Genomic DNA, 24,964 nt, shown 5'->3' with positions numbered 1-24,964 from the left:
TTTGTTTTCAGACTATATAAAACAAATATTTGCCATGAGGGTCTTTCTGCACTGTCCTTGAGCTACTGAATAACTGATTTTAAACACGTTTCAGTTAAGCAGCTTTTAATTGGTGTTAGACAACACCAGTCTTTCATTATTAGTGGTGGATACCACATCTTGGATTATATTTCATTTAAGTCTGTAATTTCCTTAATGGTTTTAAGTATCTCTAAATTTATTATTGAGTTTCTTTTAATTTTTATTATATTGTTATTGGTTCTCTTTAAACTTTCTTTCATTTTTCCTGATCTTGCCTTAATAATTTCATTCTCTCAAGTAGTGTTTGAATCTCATAACTTTATCTGTGGTTACCATCTTCAACAGTTGAAATTTTATTTCAAATATATTCAAAGTTCTATTTCTGTTTTACAAAAATAGCCATATTTCCAACACCAAATGTTATAACTTAAAAATTTTGTGTAGAAGGGTTATTTTAAATTATTTGGTCAAAATAATTGAATGTCTAGTCTACACAAAGGTAGTAACTTACATTATTTATTCCTTTAATATTTCTACAAATTGTAAAACGTCCACACTATTATAAGTTGCTATAAGTATATATTACAAATAACTTTAACTAACTTATGTTTAAGTTAAAATAAATCAACTTACTTGAACAAAGTAACCTTGATAACTAAAAGAGTGATTGGTTCACTATTTATTTTAAACTTTCAATTTGTACTGTTTTAACTATATTGTATATATATAAGCTGCTTTCAAATATGTTAAAAAACTTTTATATCTTATTTTATTTTATTTCTAGACATTCTGAGGCTATCTCATTACACTGTATGATATTAACAACACCATTAAGGCCTGCACCTCCCAGAGTTTGCATTTAAATTCCAACGTTATAAATACAACTTACAACAATATTCATTTGCATCTTACTGTTAAATTATTTGTTCAAATGTACTATCACTGATACTTCCTATAATTTTAGGCACAAACTGTATTAGAACTAGTCAATTATATTTGCCATAATAAAATAATGTTAGGTTTATTGCATTTTTAAAGGTATGGCCAGCTTAAGATATTTAGGTTCTTGAATATATATATTTATTAAGGCAGTAATGCAAAAAAAAAAACAATAATAATAAAAAATAATAACAAACATAATATATTTTGCATCTAACAAACTTTACTATTCATTTTAACTTTCTCCTGTAAAAAGCACATAGAGCTTGGCTTCAAGAAGTAATAAATTACATTAAATCTTCTGTAAAAAGTTGAAACATGATAAGCCTCTCAAAAATAGAAACTTTAATAAGAATAATAATTTTCAGGAAAGAAAGATACAAAAGTTGTTAAAAAAATTATTGTAACTAAACTAATAATGCCAGGTTATATACAGATCTGTTATATAGCTAAACTTTCAACTATATACAACTTAAAATAATAGGAGGAAAAGCCACTGGTGGTCAAAACACTAAATCCTTCACCATTATATTAACAATATTTTAAGGAATTAAAATGAATATATATATTTATTAAGGCAGTAATGCAAAAAAAAACCAATAATAATAAAAAATAATAACATTTGGTATACTAAATAGTATAACCAACATAGTTAATCAAAGTGACAATAATTACATAATATACCTTACTTAGGGAATATAGAAACACTACTTGTGTGAACTAGTTTTGAGCAAGAAAACTGTTGATACTGTGAACATGTTTGTTTTCTTTATTCCTCCATATTGCAACTTTTGACCTAAGAAAAATCCTTAAAGTCAGTCCTACTGGGAAGTCATATCTGTATTATACATATTATTTGAACTGTGTTACATTTGTGGCAGTAATATTCCCAATATTACAAACAAAACTATTGTTTATGAGTATATAAATATGACAAAAAAACAAAAGAAAATTATATCTCACATGTCCACGAAAATGTAACAATGTTGAATGTAACACAAAGAAAACAATATGCCAAACATAATATATTTTGCATCTAACAAACTTTACTATTCATTTTAACTTTCTCCTGTAAAAAGCACATAGAGCTTGGCTTCAAGAAGTAATAAATTACATTAAATCTTCTGTAAAAAGTTGAAACATGATAAGCCTCTCAAAAATAGAAACTTTAATAAGAATAATAATTTTCAGGAAAGAAAGATACAAAAGTTGTTAAAAAATTATTGTAACTAAACTAATAATGCCAGGTTATATACAGATCTGTTATATAGCTAAACTTTCAACTATATACAACTTAAAATAATAGGAGGAAAAGCCACTGGTGGTCAAAACACTAAATCCTTCACCATTATATTAACAATATTTTAAGGAATTAAAATGTAGCTGTGTTTTTAAAAGCTCTGGATATTCTGTAAAACAGTTAAATATATAATCTGTAACAAGATCTGTTGATTTTTTCCCACAAAATTTGATGACTTTTGTGATACAATGAGAAACCTGGATAATGAAAAAGTAGTGGTTTTACAAGTTTTATCCACAAATTTTCATAATGATGACTAAACTGTGATGCACCTAACTGAGAGTAGTAAATATTGTAACATAACTTATTTACTATAGTTATATTTGGAAATGAAAAGTTTATAATTTGAAATTTCCAATTTTATTGAAAATTTTAAACTTAGATATCATAATGTACTTTGTTTTTAGTATAGGAGGATTTTTATGAAGTGAGTTCTGGTGAATAAATTTTCATGACTATTTTATACAAAGCTGTGATAATTCTGTAAAACAATACCATCTGTATATCTGCAAGGTTTTGCAGTGTGTGAACATGTTAGTCCATATAAATACAAATCTGAAATTTGTGGGCTGAAATTATGTATACATATTTATTATAACAGTTACTTTGTTTAACAAAAATTTTGAGAATGTTGAAAAGTAAAAGGATGACTGACTTTCTTTAATTGTGATGTATCTATTTCTGTGATTCTGTACATATGTAAGAAATATCACAAACCTATTTTTCTTCACAAATTAATTTCTTTTATCATTTGTTATTTATTTAACTTACTTAATTAGTCTTCTATAACAAAGACAGCTTATATGGGTGTAAAATAACACAATACAAATAACAAGTTACAGGTGTTTTTAAATAGGTTTTTTAATACCCATATCAGTCATGTCTACTATAGATGACTTTAGTTAATCTTGTTTCACATCTACTATCTCAGTCAAAGTGAAGCATTCAGAGGTTGTCAGGCATTTTTTTTATCAAGATTTATCTTTAGCATCTTGTTTTATATCTACCATTTTAGTCAAGGTAGTAAAACATTGAGGGTGCCAGCTTTCTTTTAATAATGTAATACATTTTTAGTGTCTATTTAATTATATTCAGAGAGGACAGAAAAATAGTCTTATGGCTATCATCCTAGATGTACATCACGTTGTTACAATTAACCATATTTTTTATAATTGCTAATTTTTCACTTTATTCTACAGTAGAAACTTTCACCAAGTTTTTTTTTTCTTTTCTGGTCTTACTCTTACAATACTTTTCACACTGATTATAATAATGGGGAGAGAGTTGAATAATAATTTTATAATAACTGGACTTTCGTCAGTAACTTCTGTTTAAAATATTTTATAATCAAATTTTATATAAATCTTATACTGCAAAATTTTATGTTTATTTAACATAACTTACATACAAGAGCCATTTGATACTTTAGTGTTATCCTTAACACAACTCACCTTTCGTATTAAAAGTAAAATTCTAAATCCACACATAAGTTTCTGGAAGTAATAATTATTCCACTGAAATTTTAAAAAGTTTCAACCACTACTACTACCAATGGCAAATCATCTTAAAAGCCGAATACCCTGTTATAAAAATTAAACGATTAACTTTAGGTATATACAGTCTAGCCTATCGTTCGAAAACTTGAAAAAGTTTTTTTTTTTTTTTTTTGCCTATTAACCTAATATTCACTTCAGAACGTAACACAAAGAAATCAGAAGCTTTCCAGTTTATTGATATTCTTACTCAGATAAAGATACCACAACTGTAAACAGTATTCCAACTTCTAAGTAAGGCCAAACGAACAGATTGTATAATTTTTATTATAAATATTTCACGTACATTATAGGCTATACAAGTATAATCATGATACGAACCCATATTACTATATCGTGGCTTCATATTTTCTCTCCCTGAATCACGAATGCAATTGTTTTTGTCAAGTATATGAAAACATAGAAACTGGGTATGTTGTTATTTAAACATTTGATATGTTGTCCTATTTCTCGTGCTTTGGTACTCTCATGTTTGGAAAAAAAATCATACCCTGTAATATACATATATATTCTGTAGATTTAGCAGCAAGCAACAGCAATCAAATAATCATACTTGAGAAATCTGGTTGCATTCACTTTTGGTTCCTTCTCAAGACTTATGTAACTACACGTAATACTATTTATGGGATTTTACTTTATCATATAACAATCTAAAGTCGTTTAGATATTTGAATAATGTTACAATATTTTGTCAAATTCATTATTCAATATTATATACCGCGTAATTGCAACCAACAGAAAATAGTACGGTACCACCAATCATAAAACCCTTTACGCCTCATGTCGTAGATTCTCTTTACAATTTCAACATTGATATTAAAAAAAAGAAGAAAAAAGAGGGCATCTTTAAACACATATACAGGCAGTACTGTTTTGCTGAAGGTAATCTTAAAATATGTAATTATATTTACACTTCTGTGTCCATATTTGTTTTTCGGAAGGAAAAACTAATCTTGGATATAAATTATTAAATGAAAGTGATGTAAAGTAATTTGAAAAATTTTATTATTTAATAACATAATCCATGATTCATTTTTGGATAATGATGTATTTTGTAAATGTATAGGAGAAATTTTTATCCATAAGAATAGTCGAAACTTGCTAATACGAAGCAAAATATCGTATTTAATAGATATTACACGTACTAAAGAATAAAATTCACATATGTTGTTGTTTTTTAAGTATGTGATTAGTTTCCAGTTGCGAATTTAAGCAAAAAAAAAAAAAAAGTGAATCACATTTCCTTTTCAATACGTAACCTCAATATTAAATACAGGTAACTGTAATAAACCCAGTGTAAGTACTCGATTGTGAGTCACGTTAGGGCTAATTTACCTGCTTCTTGATGTATGTCACGTTTGTTGTAAACATACATTTGAGCAATGAGTGTACCAGGGTTTTCTTATTTAAGGTTAATTATATGCATATTTAGATTTCTTATTTAAAAGTCTGTAATGACGTTAGCGTTTTATTTCAGAAACCAAATAAAACTTTTATTTCCAGTAGCAAAGGGCCCTTGAATTTGCAAATTTTATTTACTTGCGCAACATTTTTTCCTATTTCGAGTACGTATAATACCGATATCCAAGATTCGACGCAGATAATATTCTGTGTAACTTTGCACCTGAAACATATTTTAGTTAATATATGAACTTAGGATATACCTAAACCTCCTAGTTAACCGAACTTCTTGTAGTATTATTGAAGTTAAAGCCGAAAATATCGCAAGCAGTAAGGCACCCAACTGATGAATCGTTGCATTCTAATAAGTACATGGTTTTATTTTACAACAACCTACCTACTCCTAGTTACAGTGGTATATTAAATTAGCTACATTATTTACTGGGCTAATCCTTAGCTCTAATCTATATAGGTAAGTTTGCATTATAAAATAAAAAATAGTGATAGTATAATTGTTACTAATTTGATATCAATGCTTATTTATTAAATATGTAACGGACCCTCTATGTCCAAATTAAACGTTCAATGCTTCAACAGTTTTATACAGTCAGCAAGTTTTGTTGTTTATAAGCACTGACAGGAAAGTTTTGACCCCTTATTTGTGATAATTGCGTATTGTCATAAACACAAACCGTCATTCATCTAATACACAAATATGCTTTAATTTTCAGCTTTTACAGGGAAATTACAATATTTATGTGGCGGTCAAAAACTGTTTTGTTATTAAGAAAAAAAGAGAAAGTATTAGAACGTATAACTAGTATTATTTATTAATACAGTTAATTAAATACGCACACAAACCAATACTTCCAGTGATGTATTATTAACTTCTAAATTTTGTTCATACTTTTCAATGATTATAGTTTAAGTGCAAGTTATTCATTAGTTAAGTTTGGGTTCGTAATAATAATAAAAAATGATAACCAACTGACGTCTACCGATCAAGGTTGGAGAAGAGATACTAAATCATTTTCAAGGCTAACGTTATTAAGAGTAGTATGGCTACTGAATATATTATGTTTTGACACTACATATAATTCTGTAACAAAAAAAAATCATTTTTTTTTTCCACAGAGTCATTGTTGCTAAACAGAATATGTCGAATAGAGAACATAAACACCTCGCATCCGGAAAAGGACACTAACAACACGTAGTATGTGTAGTCTCTTTTATACTTTGATCTTTTCATTTTATTACTTGCTTGTCATGTGAGTTATTACATAGCTGTAAGTTTTTGAAAGTTTCATCGTAGCATTTCTTTTACGTACCAGCAAGTGCTGCGCTCTACATTGAAAAATGTACTATAATTTTCGACATATCTGCTTTGACTACTTCGAGTGGTCACGTGACATGAAAGCTCGCACTGATCGTTGGTGCAGTTTACGTAAGGGTAGCTGAATATTAGTGTAAGGAGACGGGTGTGATGTTTGTGTGTTTACCAGTTAATTTAAAGTAGTTACCTGACGAAAAGTTGTAAAAATTTCATTGTGGGTTTCATGGGGGAGCGAAGGTGGGGAGGTATGACACGAGGAAGGCACGTGTTTTTGAGAGGTAAGCTTGTTTTATTATCAGCCATTTCAAATTAATACTGTTACAAGTTTTCATTGACTGGAAAGGGGAACGTAATTGTCTCAAGTAAGGAAATACAGTTCTGTGTTATAAGCTATAACCCTTTTTGTTAGCTACACTGCATAATTTATTCAATATTGTTTGGTTTGAAAAGCTGGTAAATTGTGAGAAAGAAAGATTGTGTTCCAATAGTTCTAACTTTTATTTTCAATTTCATGTGAAGGAGATGTATTTGAGTTGAGTTTGATATAATTTCCGTATAGAGGTTTATGTTTTTGTCATTTTTGTGCGTTTTCTATTAACAATAACAGCGTTTTAGGGAGTCATTCGTAAAATATGTTTGTTGTTTTATATTGTTGAAAAACGTAACTCCAAACGAACGTTATTGTAGAAAGGGTGGGTCTCCGAGTTTTTGATCCCTGATAATTATAATGATTTTATATGTATGAACTAAAATGTATGTTACATAATACTATGTTAGTTTATCAGTAATCTTTATTACTTACGTAGACCAGTAATAGTAATGTTTTATGAGTAAAATTATCAGCACTTCTCACAGTATAACACAGAGTATCTCAGCTTTAAAAGTGAAATGCACTTTGTTAGTGTTAACAGTGGCTATGACATCTTTAAAATATATATATGTAGCGTTGAGAGTGGCTATCTCAACTTTAAAATGTGTTATATTGACAATGTTTATCATGTCTTTAAATGGCATTATGTTAGCAGTGGCTGTCGTATCTCAAAATTATATTAAACGGCTATCACAAAGATATTTCGATACCCCTCGGTGAGCTCAGCAAATAACCCGATGTGGCTTTGCTGTAAGAAAGCACACACACAAAGATACTGTTGATTATTAATTACAAAAGGGAATACTGAACACCCGCGACACTTAATTCTTTTTGGCAGTATAAGAGTAAATTAATCTGAGAACTTTATTTTCCTTTTTATTAGCTGTATTTTTGTGCTACAGTACTACCAAACGTAGGGCGTGTGTATACCCGATTCAGTTTTATTACTCGTCAGGATTTCTACCATCTAACCTTGAAAAACAAAAACTCAGCTATTCTATCAACTTCTGTGTCGAAACGAGTGATAAAAGTTGTAAATGAATGAAAGAAAAATGTACAATAATGTGTCATCAGTGTCAACCATACTAAATCTACTATGTCAAATGTCGAGAGAGCTTTAGTCCAGTGTCAGGGGCCTCCTAGTAACTCAGTGGTAATTCTCAAAAGGCTTGCGAGACACAACGCTAAAATCCGGATTTCAATATACATGATAGGCTCAACTCATTGCATAACACCAGCAAACAAACAAGTATCTGAACTCTTTAGGTCAGCTCGGATACAACACAGTGGTGGTTTAGACTTTTTGTGTATCACTGTTATCTGGAAAATACGTAATAACAAGTTGAACAACTGTTATGGTGTAATCTGGATTTGGTACCGTACCGTTGTAAACCCACAAATGGTCAGTTTGTACCAGAGAAGTACAATGCTTGTTAATATATATTTTAGAAACTGATTATGGACAGTTACTATACGAATGTATTTATATATTTCTAATTAATTTTTGAACTTCCAGTGATATAACGGAAGAGTATCTTGGATGTTATAGCAGCTATGATAGTCAAGTTAAATTATTGACAGTAACTATTACAACTTCAAATACGTACTTTATAACAGCTGTAAACGCCTCTTTGTAGTCTCGTAAACTGTTCATTTCAAATGTGTTTGTTTTCCTGAAGATCAACTTTGTTCTAACCTCACTTGTTTTTACTGATATCTAACAAATGTTCAAACTTCATATTTCAAAGTTTTTAGCTCGTCAGCAAAAGTGTTGTCATTATTACAAAAGGTTAACGCGGAAAACTAAAACCCAATGAGGTGCTGCACGTGAGATTTATATATTTTTTACCATAGGAGCTGATTGTAATTATTATTAGTGGTATCATGATTTTTATGCCGTCCAATACAAGCATAGTCGTTTCTTCACTTAGAACTTTTGCTATTTACCTTTACTGTAGAAAAGAAATTGTTGTTTTCCATGTTTGAACAAGCATAAGATTGATACAGTTTCGAATGCCACGAAGTAGAAGTGACCTTTAGTGACTGAAAGTTGAAGTGATTTGAATATTGTAGTCATATTTTGTGTGCAGAATATCAGTTTCAATGTTAGCAGCAGGTTGTAGAATTTATGAACTATGGATATAAATATGGAATGTATTCTTTATAACAAGCTTCTTCGTGCAGATGTTATTTAAAGATCAAAACCCCCCATTTTTAGGATCCGTAAGTAGTTTATAAAACGAACGTATTCCGATAAGGTTAATATGGTATTCAGAAGAAAAATTCGAACATATGACTTGTCCAAATCAACTTAGAACTTGGGTCATGCATTCAACAACAGAAATAATCACATCATGAATATTGACAGTAAACAGCTGCAACTGACTTGGTCGTGGTGTCTCACGAGGGTGTAAGAAACAAAATTTTAAATTTTGTTTTCATTTATGGAAAAAAAAAATGTTAAAGGAAAAATCCGTTAACTGAAAATTGCAAAAATGTATGACAACATCATTCAATGATATATTTTATAAGGACGCAGGCTGAGCTTTTAGATTCTGATCTGGCGAACCAGGTTCGAACCTGTTTAGTGCCACATAAATGTTTCTCGCACGTTAAACGTGGGCATATTGTAAAAGTAGAATTCAATCCATAGATGATAAGGTGTTGCTGATTGGCTACATTCCCTTTGGAAATAGATCGAAAGTAGAGATGATAGCATATAACCATAGTAACAGCATATATATAACGCATAGCTAAAAGTAGGGTTTAGATGTCTGCTACGGGCAAAGCACAGCGGGGCAGTCTATTGCATGGCTTTCTTTGCGTGTAACAACAAAAAACACGAACAGTAATAATTCTGAGCAGTGAACAATTTTTGAATGCTACTGTCAATACATTGTGTAAAGTTTAACAAGTACTAAGTAGAGCAAAGGAAATGTTGGTTTCTCTAAAACATGTTTACTAATTAGTTATTTGCCTGCAGCGTTTACGTGGGAAAGCCGCGCTGCAGGCATTATTATGACGTTACACTAGAAACCTCAGCATATATTTAAAAAGTTCTAAGACAGTCATACCGAAGCCCTATTATAATGTAGATGGCGCTGTAACCAGTTGTTTTTTGGAAGATTAGCCATTGGATACATTAACAGAAAGGCAGAGGTCAACGTTGAATTTGAATCTCACTGGTCTAAACATGGCTAAATGCCGACGACCGTGACATTTGAACTTCAAGGATGGGAAGTATAGGCGTTAATTTACAGTTACAGGTGAGAATGTCGTACGCCTTTTATACTTAAATACCCAAAAAAGCATTGAAGTAGCTACACATAATAGCAAATGTGGTAAATAGTTCACTTTTAACTTGGATAAAATAATGCTTTATGCATATAGTTCATTTATTAAACAAGTTATTAGTAGATAAAGCTAGCTTCACTAAATCTACGTATCTGCGAAGGGAAGATTTATACTGAATGTTTGAAGACCGTTAACGGCGTATAAATCAGGTTTGGGTGAAACTTGCTTAGCTAGGAGATACCAGTGAGCCCTGACTACCTCTGTAATCTAACCCTCAAGGTCGGCAAAGAACCAGTCATACGTGAGAAGTAAAAGTTCTGCATTCTTAAATCACGTGCAATTTTCCCTTGAGTTCTGAGAGAATGCAGCTGACACTAGATATATGTGTGTGTGTGAAAAGTAATCTAATTTTGTAAATTTCGTCAACTTTAGAAACGTTATAAAATCTGCACTTTATATACCAACGATAAAGATTTGTATACAAACCAAAATACAAGGTGTTTAGTGTAAATGCAAACCGAACCATTACAAAATAGAACTTTTTACATTTCTACATTACCATTTAAATAAAACAATGAAAAATTATCCCATTTATGAACAACGTGCAAGAAATAATTTTTAAAGTAAAATGTCTGTTGTCATAGCACCCAATAGTTGGGAATATTCCGTGTAGTAAACGTAATCCAAGAAAAGTAAATGAATAACGGCATATCAACTGGCGAGTAACTGTTGAGTGTTTTAACCCAAAACGCCTCAATACCAACTACCATTGTGAGTTAAAGCACCTAAAGGCTCGACACGGCCAGGTGATTAAGTTACACGACTCGTAATCTGAGGATCGCAGGTTCGAATCCTCGTCACACCAAACATGCTCACCCTTTCAGCCGTAGGGGCGTTATAAAGTAACGTTCAATCCCGTTATTCGTTGGCAAAAGAGTAGCCCAAGAGTTGGCGGTGGGTGGTGATGACTAGCTGCCTTCCCTATAGCCTTAAGTATCTAAATTAGGGACAGATAGGCCTCGTGTAGGTTTGCGCGAAATTCAAAACAAAACAAACAATAAAGCACCTAACAATTACTCTTTAGTTAATATTCAGTTACAACCATCTCGTTATTCATTTAATTTTCTTGGATTATGCTTGCTAGGCGGAAATATTTCCTAACTCTTAGGTGCTATGACAATAGGCATTTTATTTTAAAAATCACACATTTTGTTCATTGTTCATAGATGGCATGATTTTTAATCATTTTATTTAAATATTAATTTATAAATTTCAAACTTCTTATGATGAATGTTTTGTTTTGGACTTGTACTGCACATATTGATCTAAGTGTGTATATATATATATATATATACATACACACATACAGACATCCAAGTTTTTGTAATATAAATGATAATAAAGTGAGGAACTAAAACGATTTTATTTTGGTCCTAAATGTTTCAGTGAAACGTTTCATAACAAACCAAACTGTTAACTGGCCAGTGTCATTTTACGAGTATTTCTAAACTAAAATATAAAGACCATTCGTTTGACTTACAAAGCTAAGAAATGTAAACAGAGCAGTGTTATTTGCGGTTTTGGAAGCAAAAAGTTAATGTATAGTAAAGAGAAGCTTTACGTTTGTCTGTACGTAAACTAAATTTTACAATACGGTGACTTTGAACATCGTGGAACTTTTGGGGTTTCTTGGGTACGCCGCAGAGGGATTCGTAAATCCCATTCCGTATTTATATTCTAATTTTTACGAGTTTTTCAGCTATTTCATTTTGTTCCCATTTGCTACTGCAGTGTTGTAATCGTTATTCGGTTGTGTTGTGCGCGATCTGAGAGGGCCACGTGCTATATAGTCATCGTGTACTTTTTAGCTAGCTATGAAAAATGCTTTTTAAATCACATGAAGTGCATGTGACAAGCAATGACCATAATTAAATATTTCTTGTCCGTTTATTTGTTAATTACAAAACAGGATAAAAGTAACGAATGTCATATAAACTAGTCTTTACTTCGTATAGAATCTTTGATTATGTCTACACATTTATTCAGAACTCGTATTTAAGAATTTTTGTCACAAATGTGCAAAAATAACTTTGTGCAACTAACGAATTACAAATATAAGTTAAGAAACATCAATAAAAAAATTGATAGTGAGCCAGACTACATTCCTTCAAACTTTACCTGGTGTGGAAATGTTCGTTTTGTGTAGATTGGTACTTTCCAAAAGATTTCTTGGGACCGTTTTGTAAATTTTAGTTTATTCAGAATTTTTGTTTCGTTTTCGTGTCATCTGGCCCTCCAGTGGCTCAGCGGTATGGCTGCGAACTTACAACGCTAAAAACCGGGTTTCAAAACCCGTGGTGGGCAGAGCACACACAGATAGCCCATTGTGCAGCTTTGTGCTTAATCCAAAACAACAGAAAACAACATCGTGTCATCTATCTAAACATTATAATAAATTTGGACGTTCATAATTTCTGTGACTAAGTGAGTACTGTAATTGAATTTGGAAATCAGTTTGTTTTTTTAATGAAGTGTGTGTTAATAAAGAATCTGATCATGTTTCCAGTACTCCTTTGAGTTTTTTAATAATGACGCAGAAGTAGAAAGTTGCTTAATCATATTTCTGTTTATGAATTAAAAATAATGTTCCAGTTTCTAAATAATTTGCCTCCTTCTCTAACTGCAGATCGAAGGGTGCGAAACGTAAGGTCGCAGAACATGGTCCATACTTTCAGCTTTGGAGTAAAAAATAAAGGAAAATCTCGTTGTTCGTTTGAAAGAGCGAGACACGGTCTTTGTGGCAGGGGATGTTGCAGGCTGGTGTATTTACCTGTGATTACTTGTTCGAGATTACGGACGACCGTGTTTAAACTCTTAGGGAGTGTCTGATATAGTTCTTTAGTCCACTGTGCGTAAGGTGAAGTTCAAGTTAAAAATTATAGTTTCCATCGCAAAGGGGCCGAGCAGACCACTGTTGTGTCACACTACGGAACTGAGGTTCCATTATTTGAGTTGAAACAATTTGCGCTTCAGTCTTTGGGGCTATGGGTGCATCACAAGAGAGAGTTAAACCACACTGTTTAGTCTGATAATAGTTGGATGTGGGTGGTGTTGACTGGCTGTCTTCCCTCAATTCTATCATTTCAAAATTAGGGACGACTAGTGCACATGTATTTCGTTTAATTTTTTGCGAAACCCAGCAAAACGAGTAAACTCATCTCAGACACGATTTGTATTAATGCATATTTATAAAACACTGAAAATATTTTTCATTATTCAGGCTTCGTTTTTCATGAGTATAATATGACGGAAAACATGACGCTTCATTTCGAAGTATTTCCCTTTAGCCACAGTTAGTGTTGTTCATACTACTAGAAACAATTCTCGTTTTATACCCAAAACATAGAAACGGCTGAAATCGTACACAACATTTTCAGATTTATGCTTATTTTGTTTGTATGTAGTTTTTCAACTTTTTTTTGTAGTAGATTGGAGGTGTAAATAAAAAGTCAGTCGTAAAGTGTTTCTATTCCCTTTGGCTGGTTGAGTAGTGTTTACCATTTCGAATTTTTATCTGTTGATTAAATTATGCATACTATAAAGGATTCTGTATATAAATACTAGGCCTAGTCTTTTATGAATCTCAGCTTAGAGTTATGTAAGAACATGGATAGTAATTTTAAGAAACTCAGTACTGAAGAACTGTTATGATGATAATATATTGCGATGTAGTAAAGTGAGATGACTGAATTTTTTTTAAAGACCAAAATTAACTTCTTGCAGATTTGAATGTTTTTGCAGGGTGTGTTGCCGAATATAAGGGTATATTTTTCGGTTCAGTGATGGCCAAGTGCGTAAGGCGTGCGACTCGTAATCCGAGGGTCGCGGGTTCGCAAGTATGTTACCCTGCATTGTAGCATTCACTTTATTTAGATAGACAAATACGTCGGAAAGGTAAGCCACTTTCTGTATCCAGCATTTGTCCCTTAATTTGTATGCAAGTGCAAAATGGTATTCATGTAAAAAGAAACCTATCTCCTCACACTGTTCGCAAAACCGAGCAAGTACGTTTTCCCGAGAAAATCATCGGACTTCAGTTTGAAGCAGCAAATTTTTATGCAAACTTCCCATATCTTCACAGAGTAAACTGAAATCCTCGCATTGGATGATCTTGATTTTATAAAAATAACTATTTTTATAACATCACTCAATACCTCTTAAGTCTTCTGGCATTTATGTAATTGCAAGTGCGTAACAATGAAGACAGCAGTGGATACTGTCGATGTCCGGGTTTTTCTTTTTTATGTGTGCCACTGGGCCTGAAAAATTTCCAATCATAGCTGTTACCCCATCAGTGCAAATACTTGAGCAAAGCTGCCGTTTGATTTCATGTTCTTCCGTAAAATAAATCTATCAGTTTAGATATTTCTTCGCCTGTTGTTTGAGTAGGCAAAGGTTTGCAAATTAGCATGCCTTTTTCAAAACTAGCTTCGTGGATATAGCGAACAAACACAAGAAATTGCAGAACCTGCGGCACCTGTTGATTCATCCATCTGAAGCGAAAGAGTTGGACTCGCTTTTACTCGCCTTATTAACTTCATTAAGTAATTTGCTGACGTATCCTTCATTCTTTGAGAAACCGAGATGTCAGAAAGGGACAGAGTTGACGTTTGTAAGAAATTTCTCATCAATCGTGCGCTATACCAAATCTTTTGGCAAGCTTTTATCAGATCTTCTGCAATTATAGGTCTACCGCTGGTACAGTGGTAAGTCTAGGATTTACAACCATAAAATCAGGGGTTCGATTCCCTTAGGTGGACTCAGCAGACAGCTCAATGTGGCTTTGCTATAAGAAAATAGACTCTGCAATTTATGAGCTTCACCTACTTTTACAACACGGTAACCAACACGATATGAAGCAATAAAGAGCACCTTTGTTGTACTCTTGGACAAACGAACGAAATGTGGCTTTCCTTGCATTTAGTTGCAAACGCTTTCTTTTGAAATACTCGGAAATAGGATTTTTTAATTGAGAGTGTTTGGTTTCTAGGTGCCGTTTTAACTTTGCTGGTTGCAAACTGCTGTTTCTCAACTCTGTTCCACATTCAACACACAACCCACTAGGTCCATCTTCATTATTTGTCCACGTAAAATCATAACCAGTGAAACATTCACCATACTTTCTTTTCTTTCTTGTTTCGGTACTTCTTGCATCATCCTGCGTTGAAGTGCTTGCACACGACGATAACGCAGATGAATTTGTATTAGGCCTAGGAAGATTTTTACTCGTGTCAGATTTATTACTGACATTCAGGTGACAACTAAGTATTAATTGCTTTAAAAACGTATTCTTTTATCTTTGGCACTTCAAAAGTATTTTCACGGACACAAAATAGCTTCTTAATTAAAACTCGTTCATGCACTTGTTGTATCATCATACAATGACATGCTGACCTTAGATCAGTGTTGCCATAACGAAGTTAGAAATAAAGATTTGTGGAAAAAAAAAAGCTAGGCCGCTAGAATAACATATTTTTCTAAAGGAAAAGGGTAACCTATTATCTTTACAGTTGTTTTTTAACAAACATTTTTAAGCCAAATAAAATATTATGCCAGATATGACGTGCGTCTAAATCTCGAACGAAATGAAACATGACGTCATGCAAGCGTATGTTGTCACAGAGTTCATTGGTACCAAGTTTGTCTAATTAAACTACAACGAACCTTACCTAACAATTACCAATTATAACTGTCATAAATATAATTATACTTCATATAAACATACTTTGAAATTGAAACAATTGATACTGCATCTAATTGCGTCACAATGTTTCAGATTTGGACAAGTTTCAACTATGATGTCATGTTTCATTTCGTTCGAGAATTAGCCGCTAATCCAGATCTGGCTTTTGAAAGACAATTGGCATCACTACCCAGGGTTTGCCGATGTTTCATAGGAAAATTACAAAGCTGTGTTGTATCTCCAATGACGTGTGCGATCTTGAGATGATTCCCAAATTTACTAGCAACCAGTGGTGCCACTGTCGAAGTTAATTGAGATTGTATTAACGCTTTCACCGGAGAACGTCCCCTAAGCTAAATAAAATCGTCTGGCGTTGGGCAGAATATAATGTTAAAAGGCTTAATACGCGATAAACGTGTTATAATAAAGATATATTTTACTTCTTACTTTTTTGTACAGCGTATTCTGATTCAATTTTATAGTATTAGGGAAAAATATTAACATTCTAAAATTTCCTCGCGGAGTCCCAGATAACTATGGCGGAACCCTAGGGCTCCGCGGAGCATAATTTGAAAAACCTTTAAAAATATGGGACAGAATGGATTACCATAGTCTGAGCTACATAAAATGGGACATTACTAAACATCATTCCTGTTAATAAACACGTTGTTATACCTCTTTTAATAATGTATATAAATGCAATGTTAATAATTTCCTTTATAGTAATCCCGTGTAAACTAGATAAACAGTTTTTTGTCATCACTCGCATGCACTCGGTACAGCCGTTATCAAACATCATTATTTATGGTTATTACTTATGTTAATATCACATAACACTAAACGGTGTTTAATTAGGACAATTTAATAAAATATAGCAATTTTTTGCTTAAAAATTGGCAATAAATAACCATCCCCCCCCCCATATGATTATTTTAAAAAATGGGCAAAAAACTGCTAATCTAGCTTGCTTGGCCTAATGAATATCTGCATGTCCTTGCACCCTGTCGTAGTTATCTGGTCTAAATCAGCCGTATGTAATCCGAATGACAAAAATTAAAAAGGTCCACTTTTAAGTTTAGAAAAAAAAAGAAAAAAAATGTTAATGGAAAGTAGGGATTGTTGGCTATTCATAGAATTGCTATAAAAAGTATTCAAAACAAAACAAATACTGCAATAAAAAATACACAGATGAGTAAACTAATACTGGTTGGATAAATTTTAAAACGATTTTCAATCCGTACTTTGGTTGGCATTGTGATCCCTATAACTAAATGAAGCAGCCTAAATTTGCCTTCCAAAATAGTTTTAAAATCTATTCATCTGGTATCACTTGTTTGTGTATCTTTTTTTTGCAGTATTTGTTTTGTTTAGGATAATTTTTATAGCAATTTTCCAAATAATCAGTGACACCTATTTTCCATTAATGTGTTTCCCTTCCTGTTTACTCTGTTTTTATATGTTCATGGAATAAACACAGCATCTATAAACTTTCAGTATATCCATATATATACTTAATAGCCATAACTTTTACATAAATTAATATCTCAATCTCAAATTTATAAAATGTAATCCTTGCTCTAGCCTTCAAGTAAGTGAATAAAGCTGCTGAAGTAGATATTAATCTAATAAATTTATGGGTGTGGTTTTAATTCATGTTTGATTACTTTGTTATCCTGTATAAAGTGTATACTTTACCTTTAGAAACTGCTGAGTACATATTCGTCGTTATGTAGCGCCATCTTTTGGGTTGTAACATATTTAATCATGTGCATGACATATTTACCATTTGTTGAAAATCGGTATTTTTCCTATTGGATTATCGAAATCGGATACCTGCAGACTAATAATATAAGCTGGAGAAATATTACAGTGACAATCCGAGCGTGATAAGGGAGGTGGTAGACAAAAAAGTGTCTATGAGAAATTTTTGAATTGTTATACCGGAAACGTTAGTGATTTTTTTAGCGTATTATTAGTATATATGCACATAATAATTTTTATAACATGTCGTAACCAATATTTTGAATGATTCTTTTTTTGCCTAAGAATTCAACGGTGCAGTTTTTCGGCGCGTGAATTATTTGGAAACTTTGCTGATTCCTACTATTACTACAACCGTACTTAATAATGAAACTGTGGTACAAATTATAGACTAACAGCTCACGTGACTTTTTACGTGAGCGTGCATAAAAAATCTGTTCAAAACTGAGATGTTTTTGTTGAGTAATGTCGCACATGTGGCTTATATTCAAACCAAATTTGACACACAATTGTAGGATATAAACATCTATCAGAGCACCATATTTGAAGAAAATCCATTGAAATATCTTTTTATCAAATAAATTTTCGGTGCAAGCGAAGGAAAAGGAAATTTAAAATTGGAGATTTTGTATTCCATATGTTTCTTAATTGATTGTGTTGATATTTTGCATGTGAAGTAATCTGCTAGAGAACTTCCACTATAAATATGGGATAATTTGAATTATTACAGTCCGACCAAAATAAAGTGAAAATTTGCTAAACTATCACTCCTGTTGTGTCTTAATTTATTGGGCAACTATATAACTTTGTATTACTTTTAATTGTTAATATTGTAACAAATTCTCCTTTGCTTTCATTTTTGAGCTTTAGAATAGCTTTACGGTACTTTAATAACTGCAAATAAAAGCACTTCTTCGAATGAGAAGAAATCTTTAAACACGAACGAATTTTCCTCTGTTTATTTCTAAACGTAGGATACATCACATAGCTTAACTTGTATGAACAATTACTGGAAGAACTTCAGGTAAAGATTAGGTAATTGTTATCATTGAAACTTTTTATGGAAAAAAGTAATATTGATCAGAGATTAGTAGAGATAAAAGTGCTCGAAATATTGGTTTCTAATTATCAATGTTATATTGATTTTCATTTTGTGAAACCATTTTTGATAATACCAAAAAGTGTGAAACGTGTTTTAGGTAGAGAAAACGGAACTATGTGCCCCTTTAGCTTTTATAAAGTAAAGCGAAATTTGTTTGCGATAATAAATCTGTATTTTGTAAGTCATTTCTGTTGGTACAAAGGAGAACAAGGTTGGTTTTTGAGTCAATTTGTCTTTCTAGCCCAATAAACTCTGCTAGTCAAAGCCATATGACCTTATAAAAGATAGTGCAAGTTGAGTATGTCCGTACATAATTCTGTTTAGCCAAACTTTCCATAGTGTTACAACTCATTAAAATTGGACATGTTTGTAATAAAGGTGATAATCGACTCACATAAACTTTATCAAGAGCAGAGGACAATGAACTTCCAATATTGAAAAATTGTTTTCAAATTTGTCAAACGTTCCTTATGAAGCATCACAACCTAATCTTTACAAAACGGTAATAAAAAAAATAAACGCATAGAAAAAAAGAAAGTACATATTGAAGTTACAATAAAACGTTTTCCATGTATTGCTGGTATTAATGTTTATGGTATATGCGTTCTAGAAACACAACTTGCTCATCAGGTCAGCGATAATGGTTACAGGGTGTATTGTTAGCGTGGAATTTACTAACGATGTTTATCGCGCTGGAAGGAAATGAATTTGGGTGAACGTGAAGGTTGTGTGTAATTGAAAGAGGAAACTGTGGTGCATATCAAGTGTCGTGAAACCTCTTAGTTACAGTAATATCGGTACTTGTACCCTGCTTTCTCCATACATAGAATTGCTATTTCAAGTTTTTTTCTTGACTCATGTTTTGTTATTTTCCCATTACATTTGTTATTACATGACAACCGGTTGTATTGGTTCTTCATAATTTAATAGTCATGTAGGTGTTTGGTTGCTAGGTTACCAGTAGCTCAACAACACGTGATGAAGGGTTTACCTGTAGTTTGTATTTATTGTTAAAATTTATGTGATGTACTTAAATATTCTCAGAATACACGAGTATGAATAAAAAGTTCGTATTTTAACGGTGTTACTTTGAGCTAATGAGATTACTTCCCCATCCGTTTTGTTATGTTCTGTATCTTTCGAACATATCCGTAATCGTCAGTAAAACTAATATGATTTCATGTAAAAAGTTATAGATGTGTCTTCTAAGTTGATATATATGCAGTCAAAGCAGGATACAAAGACAATCCTGAAAGAAACAATATAGAAAAAAGAGTAAATGACGTTTTATAATATGAAGTGACAAATTTAATTCAGATGGAAAGGAACATAGGAATATTAACATTTAGTAACGCTGCCTGGGCACTTATTAACTGCTAATTCACCACAGTACGTTGTACAGGTCTTTAGTGTTAGTTTAAACTTAATGTTTCGTGACAAAGAGTGTGTGTGTGTTTTCTAACAGCAAAGCCGCATCGGGCTATCTGCTGAGTCCACCGAGGGTTATCGAATCCCTGATTTTAACGTTGTAAATCCGTAGACTTACCGCTGTAACAGTGAATTGGGGAATTGTCGTGACAAAGGATAATTTTTATCAAGTTAGTATAGTTGAGTTCGCACATATACACAACCACGTACTTTTTGATTACATATTCCCAAACGACAGCGGAAGGTAATACGTTTTTCCATGGCATAATACAGTTTTGTTAAACTGGCCCTCTTTCTTTGCTATGAGTAGACCGAAAGTGGGATCACTTTACCACCTATCTCTCTTTGAATTTGTAAATATATTGGTTAACACCGACTTGTATATTTGTGTATAAACTTCGTAGGTATAGGTTGAAAATCAACCTGTTCTATTTATTGATAATTCTTGAGAATATATACTGATATAGGAACAACTATATACGTTAAAAGAGCAAACTTAACTGTCAAGGGTATTAGAAAACTTGTAAAAAACAAAACAAAAAACAGTTATCGGTGAAATGCTTGCATTCAGAACGGTTAGGTTTTCAGAAATCGACCAACCCCCTCAAAAACAGAACTGGAAACCATTTTGCAGGAGGTATAATTAAGTCTTCACACATAAACAAGATAAAATAAAAACTGTGTGGATATCATATGATTGTTATTTAATCCGTTCCGTTCAGTATGTTCATGTCAGAATATCTCTGTACTCTTTCAAGGAAACGAAGTTTTTGTATGAAGGTGTATATTGCATTGGGCTTGTGTTTTAATAGATTTACATTTTGTGATAATCTGATTTGTAAGGTATTGGTGGTTTTTACACTTCTGTTTTAGTAAATTATCGATTTGAGAATGATTATATAGTTCAGGGAATCTCAACTTTTTTTTTTGGGGGGGAGTCGGTGTCCGACTTCACTAGAGAAGTATATAAACACCCTCCCCGTCACTCCCATTCACAGACATGACGTATACGATGTCTTTTTTTTTTTTTTTTTTCACGCACCACAAATCTCTCCATTTTGCATACTGTACAACCGTATATGTCGCGAACAGTGTGTCACTTAAACCTAGCTGAAGTCGGAGACAGCTTAGAGTGGTAAACCTTTTTTTTTTTTTATATAAGTGCGATTTCTAAGTGAAAAGCGTTATGTAAACAATTTAAAACAAAATCTTTAACTGTATATTTCCGTGCTTTTAAATTTCATATTTAGATTCACTTTTAATTGTGGAGAGGGTACCTGTTATACAAATGTAATATCTGAGGGCCATCGCGCAGTCCTTTCCTCACTGGCGTATATCATTAGTCGAGAACCCTCGCTTGGAAGTCCATAACAAAAGCGGCTGCAACATTTCGACAGTTACCATCCAATAAAAAATTAACGCTATTGCGGAAACCAAGCATGCATTATAAATGTTCGAACACCCTTATAACCAGTTAAATCTTTTAAACCCTGGTTAAAAGACGAATTTAATCATAACGTTCAAGTAAACATATTTCATTAGTTTAATTATGAAAAATACAACCACAGAAGTAACCAATAGGCATTTTTATTAGGTAATCACACTTTTCCCTTAAAGCTATGATTAAGTCAGTATAAGTAACACCTGTCAGCTGGAGTGCATAAATATGTATGTATTACAACACATTGAAGTTACTTGTCTAGTGAATGATTTTTGTTGTTGTTGTTTTTAATGGAAGTGTTAGGTTATTTTCGTGGTTTTAATCATATCGAGTTTAAACTGGTTTTGTCTGGTACTCGAAGCTATGAAATGGAATACATATGTTCAGGTCTGTTTCATGCATGGAGTAACTCAAGAAATAGCTTTGAATGAAAAGGAAACAACAAAGAAGCTGATTAGCAGCGTATTTGTTGATGAAGCTATACAGTGGTGTATAGAAATACGGTGTTACATTTGTTGTCGTGGTTACCTGATTGTGTTCCTTACGACCATTATCTCGAGCAGTATAAAAGAGCATCTCGATAACATGTTAGCATATATATATATATATATATATATATATATATATATAAAAAGAGAGAGAGAAAGAAAAAGGATGTTTTACTTTTGGGCCATGGGTGCATTACAAGTGTGAGGGTCAAATCTCACTATTTGGTCATACAAGAAGTAGTCAAAATTTAGCGGCGGGTGGGATTTGCCAGTTGCCTTTCCTTTAGTCCGTCAGTTTAGTAGAACTTTGCACGAAAATATTGAAAGATACGAGAGTAAAATAACTTCAGTCATCCAGTGCTAGGAAACATGGTATTTGCGAACTACTTGAAAAAGATGTTGACTTTGTTTGATATTTTGTTCTGGACGATAAAAATAATGTCAAATCAGTTTGAGCGAAGTTTAACTGTTGCACTTAGTACGATATAACTCTCAGCTCATGTGTATTCTGCGCTTTATACTGTTTCTTATTGTAAATAAATAACATTTTTTTATTACATACTAAGGTTAATTTCAATTTCATTCGGAGAGTAGCTACTGTACAGAAACTGGGGCCGCACAGGGAGTTTGTTTTCCGGCGACTGTTTGGACCTTGTTCCTTTTTTCTTAGCGCAGCCTCATCCTGCCTTTTTGTTTCTTATTTGTTTGATTTAACACACACAGAGGAGTGTCGGAAGTAAATTTACATAGGTGAAGAAAGTATCACATGTCACCAAAGTAAAACAAAAAAACCGTGCACTTCTTTTCGACACATGCACAGTGGTCCATTGAATGTAAATACTAAAAAGAGACGTTTTTCCTGGTAACTTAATTTTGCTTATGTAGCATCCAATATATAATCAGCATAATATTTGTTTTTATGTTGATTACAATTACTAATTATTATTATTATTGATATAGAAATAAAGAAAATTACACAACAACAATTTGTCAAATACATTTTTCGCTGCGGGTATTTGCTTTGTACCACCGTTTGCGATACAAATGGAAATTGAAACACACACACACACACACACACACACCGACATAAGAAAATGTAACAAGGTAAAGAAACTATCTTCATATTATACGTATGTTTCAATTCATACCCTTTGTTATTGTATTAAGTTCAAAGACCGTGTACGCAAGACCTTGTGTTGTGTAATATTTGGCTCGCAATTAACACACACAACATACAAATTAGCAAAGACTATCCGTAGTTCCTTTCCTTGTCTTAAAATTAATATAACATTGTTAATGCTGATGTAACATTATTCAGTAACATTAAATGTTCAAAATATGTTATAGAAAAACTTAATTCACCAGTTTTTTGTTCTCTAAAAGCTATGATTGTTAGATTATTTCACACATTTATTAAGATTTATGTGCAATTACACTTCTGTTGATCTGTTTTTTCATGGTTCACATACAATGATATTCTCACACCCAATGATACCATGATATTCAGAAATTATTTTTATCACAGCAATAAGCAGAGGACGTATGTACATTCAGTAACCGTAACCTGCACCGAGGAGATGAAGATTTCCTTTAAAAACAGAAAACTAAACAGATCTATAGAAGCGGAAGTAAAGCGTTAATTAGTTTATTAGCTAACGTTTATTTTCATAGAATTATATCGTACCATTTGTATCGGTGCGCCGGCATGTGAGTGGACATTTTTAAAATTTATTATAATGAAACTAAAGTTAAAAAATTATGAATTCGAACTTTTGTCGTTTTGTATATAAAAAGTTTCTTTTTATTGTTAGGAAATTTTAAAGTATGCTGCAGAAATTCATCACAATAAATATCCTTGAAAAAGTCAGTTTTCTTCAATTATATTTCCTCGTAGGTTACTCCCAGCTAATTAAATGTTTTTTGTTGTATAGTTTGTGTATTGTCATTTAAACTATGCAGTTTCACTTTTATCTTAGTTTAATGTTTTAAACAACGTGCTCACAAAAATAAGCCCCGCATACTGAGATGTGGTAACTGAATGTTTCAAAACTGTATGTGGAAAATGTATTAAAACAGAAGACTGAATGTATGGTGATTATCATGAAGAATGAATCACCAGGATGTAGGTTAATCATTGTGAATAAAATAATCAAGCAGATAAAGAAAATAAGATATCTTGGAAACTGAATATCATGAGGCAAAGAATGTGATCACGGAATCAAAAGGAGAATAGGAAAAGCAAGAGAAACATTTCCAAAACGAAGACCATATTCACCAACAACAAATTAACAGTTGAAGCACCACTGAGAGCTCTGCAGTGCTATGTTCACCCAATCCTTCTTTATGGTTTCCAATGTTGGACGTTATCATCAGTGATGAAGAAAAGCATGGATACCGTAGGATTGTGGGTCCATAATACTATTGTACATCATGGATTACACGCGCATACAAGTAATTAATTCATTTTAAAGAAAACAAAGACATAATGAATATTGTGGGTGAAAAATTGTAATTTTTCTCGGACGAGTTTCCGATTTATTATGTTACGTACGTTATGTATTACGATTTCAAATAACCGGAAATTTTAATTTTCAGAAGTTAATGAAATATTAATATATATTAAATTTATGATAGTTCTCAAGATTGATACACACAATCTTTTTTAACATAAATTTTAATATACAACAAAAGAAAACAATTTATAATAACGGTTATTTCAGATACTTATTTGTATACAAAAATTTTATGAACTCTCAAACAATATTTATTTTTCTATCTGGATTGGAGCTG

The 24,964-nt window shown here is 32.2% G+C and overlaps 1 protein-coding gene and 1 long non-coding RNA gene across 2 annotated transcripts in view; one reads left to right on the top strand and one right to left on the bottom strand.

Annotated features, from left to right (window-relative positions):
- Positions 1-521: 521 nt before the first annotated feature.
- LOC143234579 (uncharacterized) lies at positions 522-4,606 on the bottom strand. Its single transcript, XR_013018719.1, has 2 exons — positions 4,135-4,606; positions 522-1,756 (listed from the first exon to the last, which is right to left on the bottom strand). It is a non-coding gene; the product is annotated as an uncharacterized LOC143234579 (long non-coding RNA).
- A 2,023-nt stretch (positions 4,607-6,629) lies between these two features.
- Positions 6,630-24,964, top strand: part of LOC143233449 (phosphatase and actin regulator 1-like) — a 59,563-nt gene continuing 41,228 nt past the window's right edge. Inside the window, exon 1 of the mRNA XM_076469698.1 lies at positions 6,630-6,825. Within this exon, the coding sequence (XP_076325813.1) occupies positions 6,771-6,825 (55 nt within the window). The 5' untranslated portion in view covers positions 6,630-6,770. The remainder of the gene's footprint in view (positions 6,826-24,964) is intronic.

This window comes from Tachypleus tridentatus, chromosome 12 (assembly GCF_004210375.1).
Source record: "Tachypleus tridentatus isolate NWPU-2018 chromosome 12, ASM421037v1, whole genome shotgun sequence".
NCBI classification, from domain to species: Eukaryota; Metazoa; Arthropoda; class Merostomata; order Xiphosura; family Limulidae; genus Tachypleus; species Tachypleus tridentatus.
The sequence above is the reverse complement of the archived record's forward strand: the minus strand, read 5'-3'. Positions and strand labels throughout refer to the sequence as shown.